Source organism: Anabrus simplex, chromosome 2 (genome assembly GCF_040414725.1).
Source record: "Anabrus simplex isolate iqAnaSimp1 chromosome 2, ASM4041472v1, whole genome shotgun sequence".
NCBI lineage: Eukaryota > Metazoa > Arthropoda > Insecta > Orthoptera > Tettigoniidae > Anabrus > Anabrus simplex.
This window is the reverse complement of record NC_090266.1, coordinates 1,237,259,092-1,237,281,120: the sequence shown is the minus strand read 5'-3', so window position 1 is coordinate 1,237,281,120 and position 22,029 is coordinate 1,237,259,092. Positions and strand designations below refer to the sequence as shown.

The window sequence follows — 22,029 nt, the reverse complement described above, 5'->3', positions numbered from 1 at the left end:
TCTGGCCATTATCATTGGCCAGGCTGAGTGGCTCAGATGGATGAGGCGCTGGCCTTCTAACCCCAACTTGGCAGGTTCGATCGTGGCTCAGTCCAGTGGTATTTGAAGGTGCTCAAATACGTCAGCCTCATGTTGCTAGATTTACTGGCACGTAAAAGAACTCCTGCGGGACAAAATTCTGTCACCTCGGCGTCTCCGAAAACCGTAAAAGAGTAGTTAGTGGGACGTAAAACAAATGACATTATTATCATTATCATTGACATATCATGGCTGTTTTTTTTCCTTCTCCTAACATAATCATAGAGATTTTTCCACCCACTTTTCCTGGAAGAAGATATACTATCTTTCATTATTTATCAACAGCAGTGTTCTGTTCATAAGCGACTTCTTTGGGCAGTTCGTGAAATCTATTCATATGCTCTGAACTAAATTTTCTTTTGTTGTATGCTTTCCTTACTTTTCTTTCAAGGCTTCTAATTTTCATGTTGTAATTCTCCAGATCTGGGTTCTGTTTTAGTAATTTACAGGGCACAAACTGTCGAATAGCCCTATTCATTATATTAACAGAATTATCCCACATCACATTTATATACGTGCTTTCTGATGGCCAGGTTGGAAATATTTGTCAAAAGGACTCTTGCAATTTCAAGAAGTTAGTCTTACCTGACTGGTATAATGATAATGATGATGATAATAATAATAAGAAGAAGAAATAAGAAGGCCGTGATGGAAACCTTCCGAATCCAAGTGGGTGGCATTAGTGGTTTAACACGCTGAATTATGTTTATTTATAGGCTGATTCGTGTACTTTGTGGCATATTGAGGTGTATAGTGCCCCAGTTGATGTTATCTATCATACCTGTGCTCCCATTATAGAAAATTTTCACTAAATAAGTGTGCTGAATTTTTGCCAAGACGACAGCCATTTTGATTTATATTGTTCAGCGTTGATTTATATGTCCAGTAGCTTTAAGTGTATACAGAGAAGCTAAAGATAAACCAACGACATCTAGGCGGTAATTCCAACATATTACTAAGGTAGCCGCTTGTTATTGTATAAGTGTTCTGTGTCCATTAATCATTCAACGTCTGAATTAGGCTATGTTCTCAATATTTTTGTTTCTCTCTTCTTGCCATCTTTAACTCTCTTTAAATATCCCACTATAATACCTTCAATTCATGGTTTGCATTTACAAGATGAAATAATTTACACATCCCTACTTTCTGATATATTCTACAGTTTCATAGTAATAATGTCTATGGGCCTAATACATTATCATCATTGACAAATATAATCTGTAACTATATTATCGAGGTTATAGATCCCGTATTATGGCTGCAAATGACACCAATAAGAGTACCACTGATAACAAAACACAATGTCAATTTTGCAGGCAAATGTATAAAGGCCTTAAGATACATATAAGTAAATCACACCCAGAGCAATACAGAGCCTGCTTGTTGAATCCATCTATGACTACACCTAGCCAGTCTAAAATTCCACCTTCAGATCCTATTCCTATTTCTAGTAAAAATGGTCAGTCAACGAAGTTGGAAATAACCTCTGATTATAGAGAGCAAAAAAATAAACCTTACCACGACGAACTGAGTAAATGGCTAGGTATTTTTCAGCATGAATTGAGTGATGCTGAATTCAATGAACAAGTCACTAATTTTGTAAACTTCCTTGCCACAGCTACAGACCTACTGTACTGCCAGGTCCAAAGAGTCCAGTTACTAGATATATTGAAGCTCGTAAACGTGGCACTTACAAAAATAACAACAGACAGTATAAAACCTCCAGTAACCCACAGAGATCCTCTAAGAATGATCGTGAACGTCAGAAGGCTAAATTCGAGTATGAACTGACTCAATATGAATATTTTTACCAAAGGAGGAAAGCAATTAGAAAAATTTTAAGTGGCAAAAGAACTAATAATTTGAAACTAGAGAAAGATGTTGTTGAAGGATATTTTAGGAACAGATTTGAAACTCCTAATGATTGCATGAGAGACTCCTATATTGATTATACGAATGAAACCTTAGATGATACAATTTCAATATCTCAAGAGTTAGTTTTCTCTATTATCAAGAGCATAGCAATTGACACTAGCCCAGGTCTGGATAAGGTTTTATTGAAATCTTTTTATGATCCACTTGCTGCTAATATTTTAGCCCATATCATCAGAAGAATATTTGAAAGTGGGTTCATTCCTGAGGTTCTTAAGGCAGCAAGGACTATTCTTATACATAAAGGCAGTGAAGAGAATGATCTGTCCAGATGGAGACCGATTAGTATTTGCTCCATTATTCGGTGCATATTAAGTAAGATCCTTGATAAAATTGTAAGGGAGTACATCCCTTTGAACCAGTTCCAAAGAGGTTTTGTCATGACCCCTGGCTCTTTCATTAACGTGAATATTGTTGATGGCATTTTACGAACAGCTGTAATGAAAAAGATTTCAGGCTGCGTAGTATTCCTCGACATTAGCAGAGCGTTCGATAGTATTGGACACAATCACTTAAAGGCGATAATAGAGAACTCTATACTACCCAGATCCATTAAGGAGCTACTAGTCAACCTTCTCAGAGAAAACACAACACAAGTTCAAACTGCTCGTGGTCATACAGATAAGATAAACGTCAAATGTGGAGTGATACAAGGAGAACCCATTTCACCTTTCTTATTTAACTGGGGTATAAACCACATCCTTGATGAACTCACAGACATCAAAGTATCAGAAATGTATGGTTTTCAATTGAGTCCTAACACTGTACCTTTAACATCCCTATGCTTTGCCGATGATCTTGTGATCATAGCTAAAGACCAAGCAGCAGCTTCAATCCTAGTCACTTCTGTCATAAATCTGCTTCAAGAAATAGGTTTGCATATAAATGCAGACAAATCAAATGCCATTATTATAGAAAATGGTAAACTTCATTTTGATGATATCGTGATGGTCTCTGGAAACATTAGAAGTATAAATGATACATACATCATCATTATAGACTGTTATGCCTTTCAGCGTTCAGTCTGCAAGCCTCTGAGGAAATAAAATATTTAGGGGCAACTTTCAGACAGACTTTAGTCTTCAGTGAACATCAGGTACTTGAAAAATTGAAAGCTAACTTAGATCAGATTACCAGGACTCACTTACTCCAACCGCATCAAAAATTGACTGTAATAAATCAGTTTATTGGCCCTACACTGATATACCCCTTCCAGACTGTTTCAGTTAAGAAAATTCCCAAATCAAGTCTCTTAAAAACCAACAACATGATCAGAAGCGCACTTAAAGAAATTCTACAACTTCCGAGTGACACACCGACAAGTATGATCTATTCGAGCCACAAATATAAAGGGTTAGCACTAATGCGCGCTACTTGGGAAGCGTACCTTCAACAGCTGAACATCAGTCTTAAGCTAGAAGCTGTGAATGATTCGCACGTGAATGCTGTTTGAAATTTCACAGCAATAAAAACTCACTGCTTATCTGAACTTCAACTCAATGCAGAGAGATCAACGAAATCTGTTAGACAACTGCACGATATACTTAGAACACGCGAATTTAAGCTTGGTGTGCATATCCACAAAAAGGAAGAGGTGTTGAGTTATTTGCTCAAGTTCCTGCTGCTAATTCTTGGGTTACCAGAAGAGATGGTTTAACTTGTTCGGAATGGAGGGAGATGTTGAAGATGACCGCGATGGTTGCACCAGTACATACTCTGCTGGGACGTTCTACCAGCACAGGCCACTGCAGACACTGCAGTGAGTATGAAACCTTACCACATATCCTGGGGAGTTGCCCTCAAGGAGAACTGCTTAGGATCAAACGCCATAACATCATCAGAAACCTGATTGCTAATGCTCTTCGTCTCAAAAATCTAGAAGTGTACGAAGAAGTCCACTGCCTCGCCAAAGGAGGCAGCACTCGCAGGATTGATATTATAGCGATTGACAGACGGAATAACGAAGCAGAAATTATTGATCCTACGGTACGCTTTGAATCTTCAGCCTCTCAGCCGACTGATGTAGACAATGAGAAAAAGGATGTCTATAATCCAACCATCCCTTTCTTTCTTGAGTTGTATAACCTTAAAAAATTGCGGTGACTGGACTTTTCTTTGGTGCGAGGGGAACAGTTCCCAAATCTTTCGTCACATGGCGACAAAAATATAAACTAGCGAGAAGCCTACAAGATGAGATAGTCGTCTCACTCATCAAATACTCCGTTTCGATTCTTCGTCACCATTTATATGGAGTTCATGCCATTTAACATGGTTAATTGTAACCTATCATTTTTTTAAACATTAATCTTTTTTATCTTCCCTCAAAATTGTTATTGTGTATTATTCTGTGTCTTATGGCAAATCTAGGGTGTCCTGGATCAGACTAAATAAATAAATAAATAAATAAATAAATAAATAAATAAATAAATAATAATAATAATAATAATAATAATAATAATAATAATAATAATAATAATAATAATAATAATAATGGCTTGACGTCCCAGTAACTACTTTTATGGTTTTTTGAGATGCTGAGGTGCCGGAATTTAGTCTCGCAGGAGTTCTTTTACGTGCCAGTAAATCTACCAACCCGAGGCTGAGGTATCTGAGCACCTTCGAATACCACCGGACTGAGCCAGGATCCAAGCTGCCAAGATGGGTCAGAAGGCCAGCACTTCAACCATTGGAGCCACTCAGGCTGGCTATACTGGTATACTTACAACTTTTTATAATTGTAGACTAGTGTTTAAGGTATACTTAATATTTAATTCTGTACTAGAGTATTTGCTTATTCCTGGTACTGCCATACACCTAATGTAAGTCATTGGTTCTTACAAGTTAAACATATAAAGTATTGTTTACCCTATTAGGATGGTGGGTAAATCCACCATACTTCATTACAGTCAAAACTGGTTAAGACATCCCTCTCTAGTGTGTTTCTGTGGTTATTACATCATTATTCCAAAGTCCCTGTCCATTTCTTATTAAATACATGTTAAAGAAACCTGGATACCACATTTATGTCACTCTTTAGTACGTTCGTAACTATCACCATAAGGAATTTAAATTAGCATTGCCAGCCACGTTGCGTGCAACTGGCCCGCGTAAGGTTTTGATATGGCCTCTGACTGTATAGTGCTTTAGTGCGTCAGCCTAGAGCTACAAGCCCGTCTTTGCTGTGGTGGTTTGGATTGTGCAACAGTAGCTTATCTGGCCTGTTGATGCTTAATTTTACGTTCATAAGTGGTTTGTTCTCCTTTGTGGGATATAATGTTTATGGTGCACTATATACTGAGGTACGGGCTAGAATAAATTTGTTACTTTCATTAACCTGTCTGTCTTATCCTTGCCTTCGACAATATGAAAGTGTTCACAGCAATTATAATAAGAAGTATTTCAATCCACCTATTCAATACAAATCACCTTTATTGGTGTTTACACTTTCATACAATTAATTCTTCTAAGGGACATGTTTCACTCTTATAAAGATCATCTTCAGCCATTAATGTTAATCTTAAAATGATGTTCGTGAACAGTCATAAACATATTAAAAAGACAACAGTCAAAACCAAAATTACATTACATCTACAAAACAACATTAAAGCACTTCAAAAACGTGATAACATGAATATTTAAAATTATCATAATGTCCATTCATAACCTTGTGTCTGAAACTATTATTGAATCTTCGTCTTAAAAACAGTAGTAAATGTTTTTCTATAAAAACAGCACCAAGGTGAACACCAATCTTTTGGAGAAATGAAAATTAATATGCAACTTATGTGACGTGGTGTTTTCAGAATGTAAGTTAAAATAGAGTGCCCACAATCTAAATTGTGAAAATACAATAATCCATATAGCTTTAAACATAACAGATGGGACATAGAATCTGTGCAGGAGTTCAGCACACAAGTTAGCCAACTCCAAAGCAGCAGTACATACCTATCATCTTAATAATAATGAGTAAGTTCCCATTTATATGTGGTCAGTTAGGAAATTCACACACACTCATGATATTAAAATTTCTCTTTTTTCTTTACAGATTCCACTATCTGTATAAATTGGTCGGAGGTCAAGTCCAATGTTCTATACCTTGCAAATTTGCATAACATAACTGACTACCTACACTTGTAAACAAGTTGATCAGCATTTTCAACTAGAGCCCACATTTGACTCATAACATCATTCAATACGGAACAACCATGAGGATAATGACCTGTAATATGAAAGTAACCGAAGTATGAGCGATGCTAGTAACACCATTCCTTATGCAGTGTTATGAATGGTATGAAAATATCACTCATTGGGTCAGTTGGTACATGCGTTTCACTGGGCTTGGCAGACTGATTTGTAATAGCAACTCCTGGCCTGGTGAGGGAAGCAATGGGATACTACCTTACTCCTCATTTTTTCATATGCCTCTTCAGTGAACCTAGGCCGTCTGTGATAGCTGTTGGTGGAGTTGTGGTGGATCAATACCTAAGATACGTACAAGTGGATTGTGTAACAACATATGCTGCTTACACCTGATGTGTGGGTGCTTAATTTTGTGTTTGTAAGTTAACTGTGTAACAACGTACATTGTGGCTCGCAGGATATTTATTTATGAAGAAGAAGAAAGCTAGACAGTTTAAAAGTGACAAAAAATTTAAGTTTATAAGAGAGTGTTTGCTAAGCCATACATGAAAAGTGTGCAAATCGCCCAGACAACTTTCAACACACTGACTTGTATAGTTCGTGTTTCTAAGAACGGATTTTGTTGATGTTGATGTTTTACTACGTTGGTGTACCTAAATGTATTATTGTTATTATTCATTTCATTAATTATATTCGTAAACACTTCTTTCTTTCTTTCTTTCTTTGTTTTCGTCATAATTATTTTTATGTTCAAACCTAATTTCAAAAGTAACAGTGTAAATTTGTATAAATTTTTAGCACGTTTCCTCTTTTGACATTTTTTTTCTCGATCCTCACAAAAACATCCTAGTCAGTTTTGGCTGTAGTTTTCTTATTGTGACCTCGCTGTAGCTTCTCTCCATTGACCCCTTCAGACCAGTTTACATGGAGAAGATTTAATTCGCTGTCAATTATAGTACCTGTCTGCATGTTGTTGCCTGTACATTATATTCCTATTATTTTCAATAGGGTTGGCATTCCCTTGATGCATGTAAAATCGTAAAAAACCATAATACGATTTTTGGATAAAAATCATAAAATTGTAAAAAACCATAATACGATTTTTATCCAACATTCCAAGATGTCTTAATCTATACTGCCTCCAATTTGACTACGTATTTTAATTCTAATTTTAAATATTAGACTTCAACCTCATCAAATACAATATCTTTTAACTGTATTGTTCTTATCCTGTGAAGCCTTGGTTTTGATAATCTGTTCTCCAGGTGTGATATATATTGTTCAAGCTTTTTATCATGAAGATCCATTTCAATGTCAGACATGGATTATTTTAAAAAATAATGTGTGACAATTACTTTTAGATGAACTTTTTAATTTTTCAAAGTGATTTTAGTATATGTACTTATTTTATTCAATATTTTTGTGCTGTAATCATTATGCAACCACAGTATCAACACCTGTAAGTGTTCATCAAAACGTTTTATGTAATTTGTTAAGATTCCTCAGACCAGCGTGTGTTTTAAGATTGAACGAGGCTGATGATGCCCAATAAATAGTGGGCGAAACATGTACCTTTAAAAATTCTGGTAATTTCTGTGTTTATTTGACCACACAATAGTGGAATAAATTGTATTGAATAGGTGGTATTAAAATTACTCCTTGTGTAATCTTTGTGATTCACTTTAAACTCATCATGCACTTAATGCCAGTCTTAAAGTTCTTACTAAGCGTGGAACAATTAATCACAGTCGTTGCTTCCAGTACCTGGTCATCACACTCCACTGCAGGTTCTGGGTTCAACTCAACCCCACCAATGACTAATAAGGCTGTTATAACATCTGCCAGGAACCATAAGTTACAAAGTCTGGAAAGACCACACCGTTGTGGGAAGGTGGTCCTTGCCCACTGGTACCACATCCCTATCCTCGCCCAGGAAATCTCCAATACATAAATGATTATATTGATGATGATGATGGTGATGCTTGTTGTTTTAAGAGGCCTAACATCGAAGGTCATCGGCCCCTAAAATGATAATATTATAGCAATAAAAGTATATAGGTGATATCTGTTCTCTTTCCTTATTAATTGACATTTCTGCTAATCTGAAGTCCTGTCGGTCCGTTTATGCAAGATAAGCGGAACTCTACTGTACATGTAATGAAATTTTACAACGCAAGGTGAATTTCACAAAAAATATCCCTAATCTAAATCGAACGTTTCATTTATACAGTTGTTGGTTTGAACCGTACTTACAGTATCTGTGTTGAAATTGCAAATATTTCTGTGCTTTCAATTTTGTGCTGTTAAAGAATTAGAAAAAATAAATATAAGCTTGCTTTATGTTCCACCGACACAGATAGATCTTATGGTGATGATGGTATAGGAAAGGGAAGGATGTGGTCGTGGCCTTAATTAAGGTACAGCCCCAGCATTTGCCTGGTGTGAAAATGGGAAGCCACGGAAAACCATCTTTAGGGCTGCTGACAGTGAGGTTTGAACCCACTATCTCCCGGATGCAAGCTCACAGCTGCGTGCCGCTAACCGCTTGGGCAAAATATAAATAAGAAACTAAATAAAAATTAAACATGGCTTCTTATTTCAAATAAGACAAATTAATATTTACTTGTCAGTCGCAAGGGACTGCATACGAAGGGGTACTCAAAAATAACATTGCCGTGGACAAAGCTTGTATAGTACTCATTTCTGCCTAGCGACTCTCATTACCAGTTCAGTGCTGCCTGTGTTGTCGATCTGGCTTGTTCTCTTCATGTGCACTGATTGTTTTTGCTAGTGTTGTTTTGTTTTTTATGATGGCAAGTTTAAGTGAACAACGTGCAGCTGTGAAATTTTGTTTTCTACTCTGTAAAAATGCTGCTGAAACTGTTTTAATGTTGAAAACAACTTACAAAGATGGCGCTATGGGAAAAACTCTAGTGTACGAGTGGTCTGCTCGGTTTAACAATGGCGACGTGTCGATTGATGACAAACCTCGCTCAGCTGTCTGAATCGATGAAAATGTTGAAAAAATTTGCGAGCTTGTGCTCGCAGACAGTCGACTGTCAGAGATCAGTGAGTTATCTTGGAGCTCAGTTCAGCGAACTTTAACAGAACATTTGGGAAAGGGTTACTGCCAAGTTTGTTCCTCGGGTTCTGACTGACAATCAAAAAGAACGTCGAGCTGAAACATCATGTTTTGAAACAATAGCTTGTAACTGATCCAGATTATCTGTCAAAGGTCATTACTGGTGATGAGTCATGGTGCTATGGTTGTGACCCAGAAACAAAGCCAGTGGAGGACGTCATTGTAATCCTGTCCAAAAAAATGTTGTCAAGTCAAATCAAACATCAAAGCAATGCTGATTTGCTTTTTTTGATGCCAGGGGTGTAGATCATTCAGAGTTTGTTCCCCCAGGTCAGACCATCAATCAAACCTTTTATTGGGAGGTTTGAAGAAGATTGCACAACAGTGTTCAATCAAAACAGACCCGATTTGTGGCAGACAGGAGACTAGTTCTTCCATCATGACAACGCACCTGCACACACAACTCTCTCTGTTAGACAGATTTTGGCTAAAAATGGCATGGTTCTGCACCATACTAGCCTGACCTGGCTACGTGCTAATTTTTCTTATTTCCAAGCATGAAAAGCTGCACTGATATGACAACATTGAAGAAAACGAGGCAGGAGTTGTCAGCCATTTCTAAAGATGACTACAAAAAATGTTTCAAACAATGGAAGCACCAGTGGGACAAATGTATTAGTTGCAATGGAGAGTATTTTCAAGGGGATAAGGTTGTTTTGTAAAAAATTTGAAAATACGTAGGTCGAGTCATAAGTCATGGCAACTATTTTTTTTCTCACGAACAGGAGACAACACGGAAAATCTAAGATATGCATTTGGAAATTTACGGTATGTACTTGCGTACGATGGCCACTAGATGGTGTATGTAAACAACAGTGTGGGTCTAAGCATGCCCCCAAGTTCAGTGTGTGAGTGGGAGTGTCATGAAATGGAAGTCAACAAGCAGGAGCAACGATCGTATAGTAAAATAGCAGTTCTCCGCAGTGTGTGAGGGGCACACTGTCAATGCAGTTTATTACAATTCCTTTATGTTGCACCAATTGCACCATGCAGTGCAAACCAAACATCCAGATCTTTTGAACAACGCCATAATCCTACACGATAACGCAACAGCTCGCACAGCAGCCATCGTTCAGCATCGCATACAACGGTGGGGACGGGAGGTTCTTCCACACCCGCCTTATTCGCCTGATCTGAGCCCATGTGACTATGATCTAATCTCCAAAGTCAAGAAGCCATTACGTGAACAACGGTTTGCTAACAAAGAGGACATTGTAACAGCATTTCGGACAGAGGTGTCGCATGTTAGCGAATGGTATTCAGCGCCTGCCCCACCGCTGGCAACGCACAGTGGAAACCTTGGGTGATTATTTCGAAGGTCTGTAACCAGTGGAGACCTGTCCTTGTCTATTTGCTGTCTATACCATAATAAAGCAGTGTTTACCAATGGCCTGTGTTCTCTCACTTTCCTATGAGAATCTCCTGAAGTCAGAATTTGTCTTCCGGCGCTATGCCTAACTACATGCCCTATATTTCCAAATGCATATCTTAGATTTTCCGTGTTGTCTCCTGTTTGCCAGAAAAAAACCAGTGTCCATGACTTATGACTCGACCCTCATATATAGCTTTTGAAAAAGGATTCCATTTTTTTGGGGGGTTGGGTACCCCCTCGTAAAATAGGTTAATCATGAGTTACAGTTCACCTTTATCAACAATATGAACTTTACAAATGTTTGATTGTGTTGAATGCAACTATGTGAAAGTTTCCTAGAAAGGACCAAGGGGAATGTTTTCATTCCCCTTCCCTAAGGGAAGGGGCGGGCCACCTAGAAGGTTACGCCTTCCCTCTGGCCAGGAGATTTGGCGGGGTTTGGGGATTTGTATTGTTGGGAGGATACAAAGGAGGAGTTTTGTTTCGAGGATTTGGAGAAGGGGCCTCCTGGCTAAGTGGTGTGGTTCTGCTCTCGTGCTTTTTATTGGTTTTTATTACATGGATATTACAATGGTTTTTGTAGATACATTGATTGGTTACAAGTTACATGAATTATAATGGTTTTCATAGATACGTTGATTGGTTACAAGTTACATGAATTATAGTTGTAGTCTATTGTGAGGTAGGGTTATTTGGAAGGAATAGATGGATGATTTGGTGGTAGAAGGAGGTGATATTGGCTAGGGAGGTGAGTAGCAGTAAAAGGAGCTGGGAGTTATGTGTGTTAGGTGGGGTGGAGAGGCGAGGATGATTCTGAGAAGGGTTAGGTTTAGGGCGGGTGGGTTGTTATGAGGGAGAGCGTGATGGTTCCACCCGGTGTTGCTTCCCCAAGAGCTGGATCCCGTGTTGTGTGAGACGATGGGTTTCTTCGGGAAGCTGGAGTTGGAGCCGTACCATGTAGGTTGGCTCGGCTGCGTTATGGATCCTTGTTGCTTTGTTCGGCTGGAGTCCCGTTTGTCGTATTTCCTGGATTATGAGTTCTGGTGGGATAGCTGGATTTACGGCTCGGATGACTCAGCTGGTGTTAGGCTCTGGTGCTGGTGGCGGCGGGGTTGTTCTGTTGGGCTCGGACTCGGGAGCTGGTGGCGGTGATGTCGGTCTTCCTGTTTTCATGGTGATGTGGGCTGCTTCTTCAATCGGTGGCCGGGTTGGACTGGGGAGAGTAGAGGTAGTGGGAGACATGATGGGGGAGGAGAGGGCCATGGTGGTAGTGGTTATAGGGGTATAGGGAGAGAGGTGCAGGTGGGAGTAGTAGCAATGGTGTTTAGTAGTGGTAGTAACTGGGATGGTGAACGGATGGGTTGACGGCTGGGGTGGTGGGGTCTATGGAGGTGTCCTTGTTGCTGCTCGTGGTGGCTGGCAGGGTGGCTTGGTTCCCGGGTCTGGTCCGAAATAATTTTCCATAAAAGGTAGACATGGCTCTGCGAAGTGTGGTTTACCATTAATATAGATGCTTAAAGTAAATACAAAATTTTAATATTCCACCTTCTCAATACTAAAAAATCATTTGATGTTATTTACAAAAACATTACAATGACATTAAAAGGTACTAGTTTCGGTTCACTGTGGACCATCATCAGCCTAGCCAAATTACAACAGTAAAAGATATAGTGATAAGAATAGTATTGCCCCCATTTTTCCCGAGCTAAGCCCAGCCATCGAGCGAGGAATCCCAAGGTGGACCGTTCGATCGTTGGCTATCACTTTCTAGAGGCATTTAAGGGTTGTTAAGGATTGATGACCAAGCAGGATAAAAAGAAATATTAAAACAACACTCTGACATTTATTCACATAAGCAGACAAACAGATAAAATATTCTTGCTGATATTTTACTTTTAACAGAGAACTTTCATAATATTGGATTTCTTCCTCGATTTAGAGTGACACGTGTTCATATCTCCAGCCTTACTGTGCTGTAATGAAACCAAAGAAGTAATTAGGCCACTTGCCTTTTCAAACCAAACATTTGACTGAAAGAATTAAATAAATTAACATGTGTTCAAAGCTTTACCAATTTAAAGTAGTCTCAACACGTGATTTTTAAGATGTATTCAACTGAATTTGTCATTTACAGTATTTAATATTGGTCAATGACACCAACATGAACTTCAGTAGAAAATGAAAATTGTTTCCAAAATTCTCAAAATTAATTAATTATTATTCTGATTATTATTATTATTATTATTATTATTTTCTTATCATTCAATTAACCTGTTTCATTGTCACACGATCGTGTTCTTATTAATTTTCCACTGCATCATTTACCTAATGATCATCATTAGCATTTCAGAGTAATTATTTCTAATTAATTATTAATGACTTATTTTCACAATGTTTCAAAGCAATCATGTGGCTAACGAATTTCTACCTCTGATCTTTGCATTTCATTTCTATTCAAATTAATCTTAAAGTATTTCAGAGTTTTAGAAATTTACATTACCAACGTGTGAGCTAGTTAAATAAATTTTATTTACAAATTGAGTGCCTTCATAAAGTAACGAGATGATCTTTCCTTTTAAATCTCGCTAATTAAGAAAATAAATTCCTTCCTAGTCTTCCTTGACTTAACTTAATTAAACTTTCCCTTAAGGGCGTAAAATTATTTCTTAAGGCGACACACAACGATGAGTGTGATCTGCGTCACAGCAAGTGCATGACCAGATCAAAATTAAATGAAATCAACATGACACAAGAGAAATATACACATTTACACACACACATTCACACTAGGGAAACACGTTTTTATGTACACTATTTACATCGAATCCTGATTTGGCAAATTTATTCATGATTTTTATTGGTGTTCGGGACGCGTAATGTCTAGCAGAAATGATCCGTGTACTGAAATTCTCCTTCATTACTGGTGGCTAGTGATCGAAGTCATGGGTATCACTTGGTAGAAATACATTTCACATATCAACGCAAGTTCATCTAATTCATGAAATTATAATGGAAGATTCTAGTAAAATCCATAAGCACTACCATCATGTGGGCTACAGGTTGAATTTACCGCAAGCGTGAGCCTTACTCGTATTATTTTTACTTCCTACCTGTGAAATACACTCGCAAACACGTGCTCCAATAATTATAATCTATCTTGCGCTCCAAATACACAAGAATAAATCAAATATCATCATTAATTCATCAATTGCTCAATTATACAACAAATATCCCTCAGGATTGGCCATATTCCAGACCCTTCATGAACAGAGCACATTCCATCTCACATTTAGGGACTCTACAGTAGTTTTATGGCTCACGAGCGTTTACTTCTGTTTTACCCGATCTTTAGTCAATATTATTATTATTTAAGTGATTATTACATCTACTGATCCTCATGGAATATCGTAAAATTAGATGACTTCATCATAAAAACAACAAGTGATCTTAAAAGACACTAGGTTCGACCCTATTCACTCAAAATATACACGCAAATTCTCCGTCCGGTAACTTTCAATATTACAAGTAAAGTAGATTTATCGTGTGGTCAGTGATTATTAAATATAAAGCTCCTTAAGCATGGGAAATCATTCAAAGACAACCTACATGTCTACTCTAATAGATCCAAAATTTCATTCACACGTACCTAGTCTACCACGACACCTTAAGAAGTAGAAAAATGAAATATTTCTAACTACAGCAAACTAATAGATCTACGACTTAAGAAGAAAGACCTCTAGTTGTACAAAAGGTAAGACAGATAAATTAAATTAAAAAGGTACTCAAGTTTTTGTGAAGTTCGATTCCCGTCGACAGTCAGTTATTTCAGCATACTCCGGCCAGTCTCCTTCCAATTACCAGAGACGCCTTACATTTTTACAGCTCCATGGAGGCTCTGCAATAGGTGTCCCTCGATGAAATTGCATTGCCGGTGGTTGCGGAATTCTTCATCTTGAGATGTTCAATTCTAAGACGTCTTCCGTAGATTGCTGGTCACAAGCTGTAACTGAGATGACAAAATTAAGTATTTTGCACAAGCACACGCAGAATATAAACAGCTCGTCTACACTGTCACACTTAACTTGGCTCCTAGGCGTTTTTATTCCACAGAATTCACTAATTATTAGACTAAATTCTGGTAGAACGGGCGTCGACTTGACTTGAAAATTTTCTTTCCACGTGGTCCGGTAATGTGATGTCTCACACAGCGAAGGATATATTCAGAGAGAGCTTCAGAATAAGCGCATAAAGAGAACAAGCATTAAGAGAACAAGCATTAAGAGAGCGATTCACTCGAAGCAAGGCCCTTTTATCTAATTAGCCAGGGAGGCGTGTTCTTCAGCGAGAACGGTAATTGGCTGATGGTCTCCTTTAATTTGCGCAGACTATTCCAGAAACATGCTGGGTTGTGCGCGTGCGAAGGCAGTCACGTGGTTTGGCCTGACCTTGGCACAGTCTCGGTGACGTATCTCACCCCTCTGAACGACAAAAAAAAACTCGTTCTCGGCTCGCCACAACTTCCTAGATGACATGCTGCGGTTTTAAGCAGACAATAAAACTTTTGCTTTCCACTTGTTAAAATACTCGTAATATCGCCAATTTTAACGGGGACAGTATGGAGAAATGAGAGAGGATCTAGAAGGATGGGATGGTGGTGGAATGACAGATAAAAGTGAAAAAACCGTATTTGCGAATAATGATAAAAGTAACAGAAGTGTTCACAATGACAAGTAAAATCTTGTGAAGTCACGTAAAAACTCTTGATGAGATAGTCTTTGGTTGGCAGTTGCTCCTCTGTTGCACGATTGACATATATAACTACGTATACGCTTCTAGAAAGTTGTAGATGTAAGTTCCACTTTTGCGTAGGGGGAAAAATTGTCCGATGAGACTAGCACCAGATTAAAATTGACAAAGTTGAACCTGTTCTATGGTGGAATTAAAGGCTTTCTTTGTCAATTTTAATCTGGTGCTAGTCTCATCGGACAATTCTTCCCTCTACGCAAAAGTGGAACTTACATCTACAACTTTCTAGAAGCATATACGTAGTTATATATGTCAATCGTGCAACAGAGGAGCAACTGCCAACCAAAGACTATCTCATCTGGAGTTTTTACGTGACTTCACAAGATTTTATTTGTCATTGTGAACACTTCTGTTACTTTTATCATTATTCGCAAATACGGTTTTTTCACTTTTATCTGTCATTCCACCACCATCCCATCCTTCTAGATCCTCTCTCATTTCTCCATACTATTTTTATCACTATGTCTTTTACTGTTGTAATTTGGCTAGGCTGATGATGGTCCACAGTGGACCGAAACTAGTACCTTTTAATGTCATTGTAATGTTTTTGTAAAAAACATCAAATGATTTTTTAGTATTGAGAAGGTGGAATATTAAAATTTTGTATTTACTTTAAGCATAGTCTCAACTCAATACGGAACCTAACAATGAAGTTTATTACTTTTAATATTAATATAGATGCCAAATCTTATGGCCGTTTCGATGGCTCGTTCTGTGGCGAGTTGGATGAGGACTCGGTCGGTGGGCGCGAAGTTCACCTGGATTCTGCTTAGGTTTGTCACTGGAACTCCTTTGTTCTTGAGGTATATGAATAAGGCTGCGTCAGTGAAGGAGAGATCTACGCCTGGTAGTATACAGTTAGGCATTGTAGGGGAGGCTGACTTCCAGTTTGGTGTGTGGCCTGATTATGTTTTATTGGCACGGCTAGGGTACGAAGATAGAGATGTAGTGTTCCCTAGCTGTAGTAAAACCAGCGTAGATTGAATTCCGAGTTTGGAGGAGCGATGTCCTAGAAACCTTCTAGTGTCAGACTCAAAAGCCCCCATTCAACTTCATATGGATTTATGGTCCATGAGTTTTATTTATTTTAACATCTACATGTGCCTTTCTAATATTATACCTTCTAAAATGATTAAACAGATGTGCAATGTATACATGTTAATGGAATCAAATTTTGTAAGGTTTTTCAAATTCATTTTTAACTTAAGATTAGAACTTTCATGCAAACATTATTCTGTTTTTAGGCTCCACATGTCGATGAACCAGACCGCTTAGTGTTTGTGTGGGCAGTTGCAGCTAATGGTGATGCAGTGTTTCGAAGAGGTGTTTCACAGTCTTGTCCTGCTGTATGTAATGCCCTTTTTATACTTGATTTTGTACTGGAAGATGTATTCTGATCAATTATAATAAATAGATGTACATTTTTTGTCTTATGCAGGGTTTATCGTGGGAACATGTACCTAGTGATCAGCCTCTAGCCAGTATAAGCTGTGGTCCTAATAATCAAGTTTGGGCAGTTGGTAGGAATGGATCTGCCTACTGGAGGTTTGGTATTTCAGCAGCAAATCCTGTAGGTATGTTACGTTTGTGTTATACACATTTTTTATTGCAGTAGTCAGTTAGACAAGTACATAGGTCTTACTAGAATATCATGACCAACTTTACATAGTATTTGGTCCCCTGGAAAGTTCTAAGCACTTGTTGCAGGCACTTTTGTCAAATTCTTAGTTTGTGTGTACATGCACCCAGTTTCAGCTGTACCCCCTGTGGGTGGAGGCTGTACCCCCTGTGGGTGGAGGCCGCAGACACCCACGGTATCGCCTGCCTGTCGTAAGAGGCGACCAAGGGATGTTCGAATTAGAACCATGAGACTACTTGTAATTAGTACCACCACATGGGGAACACCATGGGTCACTTTTACTTGCGCGTAGTACCACTGTGTTAGGTACGCAGTAGGTTTGTGATTAATAGTACAGAGTGCATTGCCTGCTTTTACAGTACCTGTGATTAGTACCACTATATGAGCGACACCTTGCCTATGATTAGTACCCACTATATGAGAAACACCACAGGATAGTGTGGGGTCCCTGTGGTTAGTTCATTATGTGATGAACACCATAGGTTTGCGTTGCCTGTAAATGGCGCCGCAAGGTGCAAAACACCGTAGGTCTGCATTACATGTGCGAATTCCATAACCTGTGAGTAGTACCTTAACCCATATGCACCCACCTGCCCGTTGCTCTGACATTGCTAGGAATCCGCCCTGCGCGTATTATCACGGGATTTGTTTCATATTATAGAGAAATTCCACACTATTGCTCATGACACAAAAACAGAACAATACAGAAATATAACACACACAAAATCCCTTTGAAAACTTAAATTTTTCATTAACTTATCTTACCCGGAAGTTCTTTAGTGTGTGGTATGGCCTTAATTATACAACACGAACATAACATTTGCCTGATTTTGAAAAAAGGAGATAATGGGAAACCAATCACGAGGCAGCAAATGATGAGATTTAAACCTATCTCCCAAATACGAACTTACAGCCGTATTATTATTATTATTATTATTATTATTATTATTATTATTATTATTATTATTATTATTATTATTATTATTATTATTCACTCTGAGGATCACTGGTAAAGTGTTTGCATCCAGGTACCAAGATCGTAGGTTCAAATCCGGCAGTCGTAATTGGATCTTGAGGGGCGGGAGAAAGTCCATTCGGCATTCCATGTCGTACGATACTACTATGCGATATTACTGCATTTTGTGATCATTCATACACAGGATCACTAATAACTTCTTCCTTACTATCACTGCTGAAATCAGAGCCTAAAACATAAAGTATGCTTTGAATTTCGCTATTACTGAGCATAATACCAATATAAATGGTCCGTTGTTGGACATTATAAATTTTCCAGCTAACTCATTCCTGGTTGCCAGCGTTTCGCCTCCGTGTGCTAGGTTGGGCTCGTCAGTTGGTACCTAGCACACCTACCAAGACGCATGGCTGGTGCATACCGTGGAGGCCACTGTGTAGCCTACTTGAAGCCACCGGCAGTGCCAATGCACAATGAGAGACTTCGTCTTACTACCAAAAATTGATGTCTGCTTGGCCATCAGATGATATAGATGTTGATTCCCATAGGGAATCTGAAATATTTGTCCTGAATGAGTAAATTTATAATACCAATATAAAGGGTCCGTTATTGGACATTATAAATTTTCCAGCTAACTCATTCCTGGTTGCCAGCGTTTCGGCCCCGTGTGCTAGGTTGGGCTCGTCATTCGGGACAAATATTTCAGATTTCCTAGTGAATCAACATCTATATCATCTGATGGCCAAGCAGGCATCAATTATTTCGGTCGTGAGACGAAGTTTCTCATAGTGCACTGCCAGTGGCTTCAAGTAGCCTACGCACTGGCCTCCACGGTATGCACCAGCCATGTACCATGCAACTTCCTTCTCAGCCATCTTGTCAACAACAGAATACAGATTTCTCGATCGTTATGTTAATCAATTCTCTTTGCCAAAGAAGCATACCAGAGCACTCTGGTGACATTTTGAGACACCAAGAATAGATTTCTAGTAGAAATGTTTCTGGAAAAAGCCAACAGATGTCACAAACGTCTCCAGTATGCGACCTTGCACCCCGGCGTATCAGGCCGCTTGTGGAGTCCTGGCCCAACCGCTCGAGCGTGTATCAGTCCGCTTACGGGTGCATAGGAGTTAATGTGTGGAATACTGCGAGTCTACGCTACTTTTGATTAGTACCGCAACGTGACAAATACTATGGTTCTACTTTCCTAGTGATAAGTACCATTATGAGGGGTGGATGACTTGGATTTTGGACCCCTTTAGACTACAAATATCATCGATTCAGTATTGTACTATAGCAGCAGTCCCTTGGTCAGTAACACTATTGTTTTATGTCAGTTTCTGTGACTGAGGCATTGCAGGTCGGTTCCACTGATTGTTTTAAATTCATATCCATCCATTCATTCTTCATCCTCACGTTTCTAATTATGGTCAGAGGAGGATTTTGGACTTTTAATTTGTCATCACATTTAGTCTCATTTCGTACCACTAGGGGCGATGACCACTATGTTAGGCCCCTTTAAACAACAAGCATCATCATCATCAGTTCCAGCTATAGGACTTCATTTTGATTGCTTCCTAATTTTGTATGAAGATGCTTCAGAACAGTTCAAATCACATCAAAATAACTTTATTTGCAAATAAGGTGTCTACCTTGGTGGCAAATGATACACAAAAATACATTATTATCAAGCACTAAATTTTAAATTAAAAAGAAGGGAATACATTTTCCTAAAATACAGCATTATACAATTTACACTAACAATTTTTCTATTAAACACACAGCTCATCCCTAATAAATTTATATTATTTACAAAATTCTACTCATAACATCTTCTGTACTTACACACACAATCAACTCATACCAGTGGAATCACTATACAACTGGTATAAGATTTAAATTTACATTGCGTTTTTCTTTTTATCTATTTCGGTACCTAACATGCTGCATCTTTTGCCACTGCTTTTCAGAGTTCTTGAAAGGCCTTCAAAGCTACCGTAGCAGTCCCAGTGCCCACAAAGCCCCACTGTATTTCACCCCTATAGGCAGTCCCCTACTTTGGCTGTCCAATCTCCATAGACCACCTGCACAGGTCGAATGCCTCTAACATTTCTTTTCTCTGTTGCTGTTTATTCTCTTCTTGAATATCTGTACAGATTTTGGAAAAGGATCAACTACTTCTCCTGGTAAAATATTCCACTCCTTCGTGCCCTTCCGAATGAAAGAAAATTGACTCCAATCGCTTCTGCTAAAATCCTCTCTAATTTTATACTTTTAATCGGCCCAGCCGATGTAATTATTTTCCAACTAAAGACTCTCCCGGATTTTTCCTCATGCTTCCTCTCCTGTAAAGGCTCTCTATGATCCTATAAGTCTAAATTTCTCCCTTCTCTTACTTAAAGTTTCCCATCCAAGTTTCTCTGACATTACTTTTTCTCCTTAAATCCCCCTTTACAAATCTTGTTGCTCTCCTATGCTCACCATCTATTTCTTTTATTAGGTATTCCTGGTGAGGATCCCAAACACTGTTTACTTATTCCAATAATGGTCGAACCATACTTCAGTAACTTTTCTCATTTTATTCTTAGTTGCATCATTTAATTAGACTCATTATGACATGTAATGATCTATATGCTTTCCCAACAATGTCTTCAACATGACCCTTCCAGTGCAAATTACTTTCAAATCTCACACCTAAGTATTTGCACTTGTCATATGTTGGGACAATTATCTCATCCAAAGTACAGGAAAACCTCATTAATTCAAAGTCGTTGGGACTAAAAAATCAGACTTTGAATTACGTGATTTCAAATGAACCACCAACACGTAATTCTGAAATACCAACGCTTGCGGCATCACAATATATTCCAAGACCCATTACTGCATGCAATTAACCTTGATTCACAGTTTAAACCTCTCAAATGCCATGGAAAAACTATTTCCAAAATGTATCCAACAAGGTGCAATTACAGTATTCAAATAATGTACGTGGATAACTCACCGGCAAACATAACCTCACGCAATGAAATCAAAAGAGAGAAAACATGATTCAAAGACGAGGAGAATCTATACTGGTTCCCCTGCGCAAGTGCTTTATTCACTGGATTACTGTACTGAATGCATTTTAGATGCCTTGTGGTTTCACGGAAAATACCTGATGCCCTTAAAACATCGCGTATCATCAAACTTTCCTATGACGAGAGGAGTAAGTCTCTCGCTTCCGTCCATATTACAACAACAGTACAGTGACAATACTTTATAGGTTACAAACTTCATGGTTCTGATCCGTATTGAATTGTAATTACAATTTAATTATTAAATTAATATAGTAATGGTCCACCTTTGAATACTATAATATGCAATCTTCTAAATTACATTAATTAGGGACTAGTTTCGGCCAGGGCTGGCCATATTCAGCTTTAATGTAAAACATCTAATAATTAAACAAATGTACATGCACACAATTGACATAAAACAAATGAAACAAATATATACATACTGACATTAAAAACTGGGATGAAATTATGACTAATGAGACCTGTGAAGAATTTCTATGATGTGGAAAGTTGTTGTAGAATATTTTATTTGTAAATATTTTTTAAAGAATACGCACTGTGTGATGTGGAATGTTGTAGAATGTAGAATACTTTATTCGTATTCTATTTAGCTACCTAACCTGTATGGTATAAAATATTTTTGTAGTATGTTTTATTTTTATTCATTATCCACTTAAGTAACTACTAGGTTGTAAAATTATTGATTTGTAATAGCTGGAACAGTCCAGAAAGGTTGTGATGCGGACTTTTAGAACAGAGTGTGTTGGCTCCTGTTGGTTGTGGATTCTAGAAATATGTCCTTACTAATTCTGGAAAATGGAAAGTTAGCGATTGGTGTCTGTATATGTTCGGGAACTTTGTATAAACATCGCGACTGGATAAAGAGTTGTG

At 38.2% G+C, this 22,029-nt stretch overlaps 1 protein-coding gene across 5 annotated transcripts in view; it reads left to right on the top strand.

Moving 5' to 3' along the window:
* The window catches only part of Pex23 (peroxin 23), a 986,852-nt gene that overhangs the window by 849,708 nt on the left and 115,115 nt on the right, over positions 1 to 22,029 (top strand). For all 5 annotated transcript variants that reach the window (XM_067142270.2, XM_067142269.2, XM_067142271.2 and 2 more), the window contains 2 exons: positions 16,715 to 16,816; positions 16,909 to 17,044. In XM_067142270.2, the coding sequence (XP_066998371.2) occupies positions 16,715 to 16,816; positions 16,909 to 17,044 (238 nt within the window). The remainder of the gene's footprint in view (positions 1 to 16,714; positions 16,817 to 16,908; positions 17,045 to 22,029) is intronic.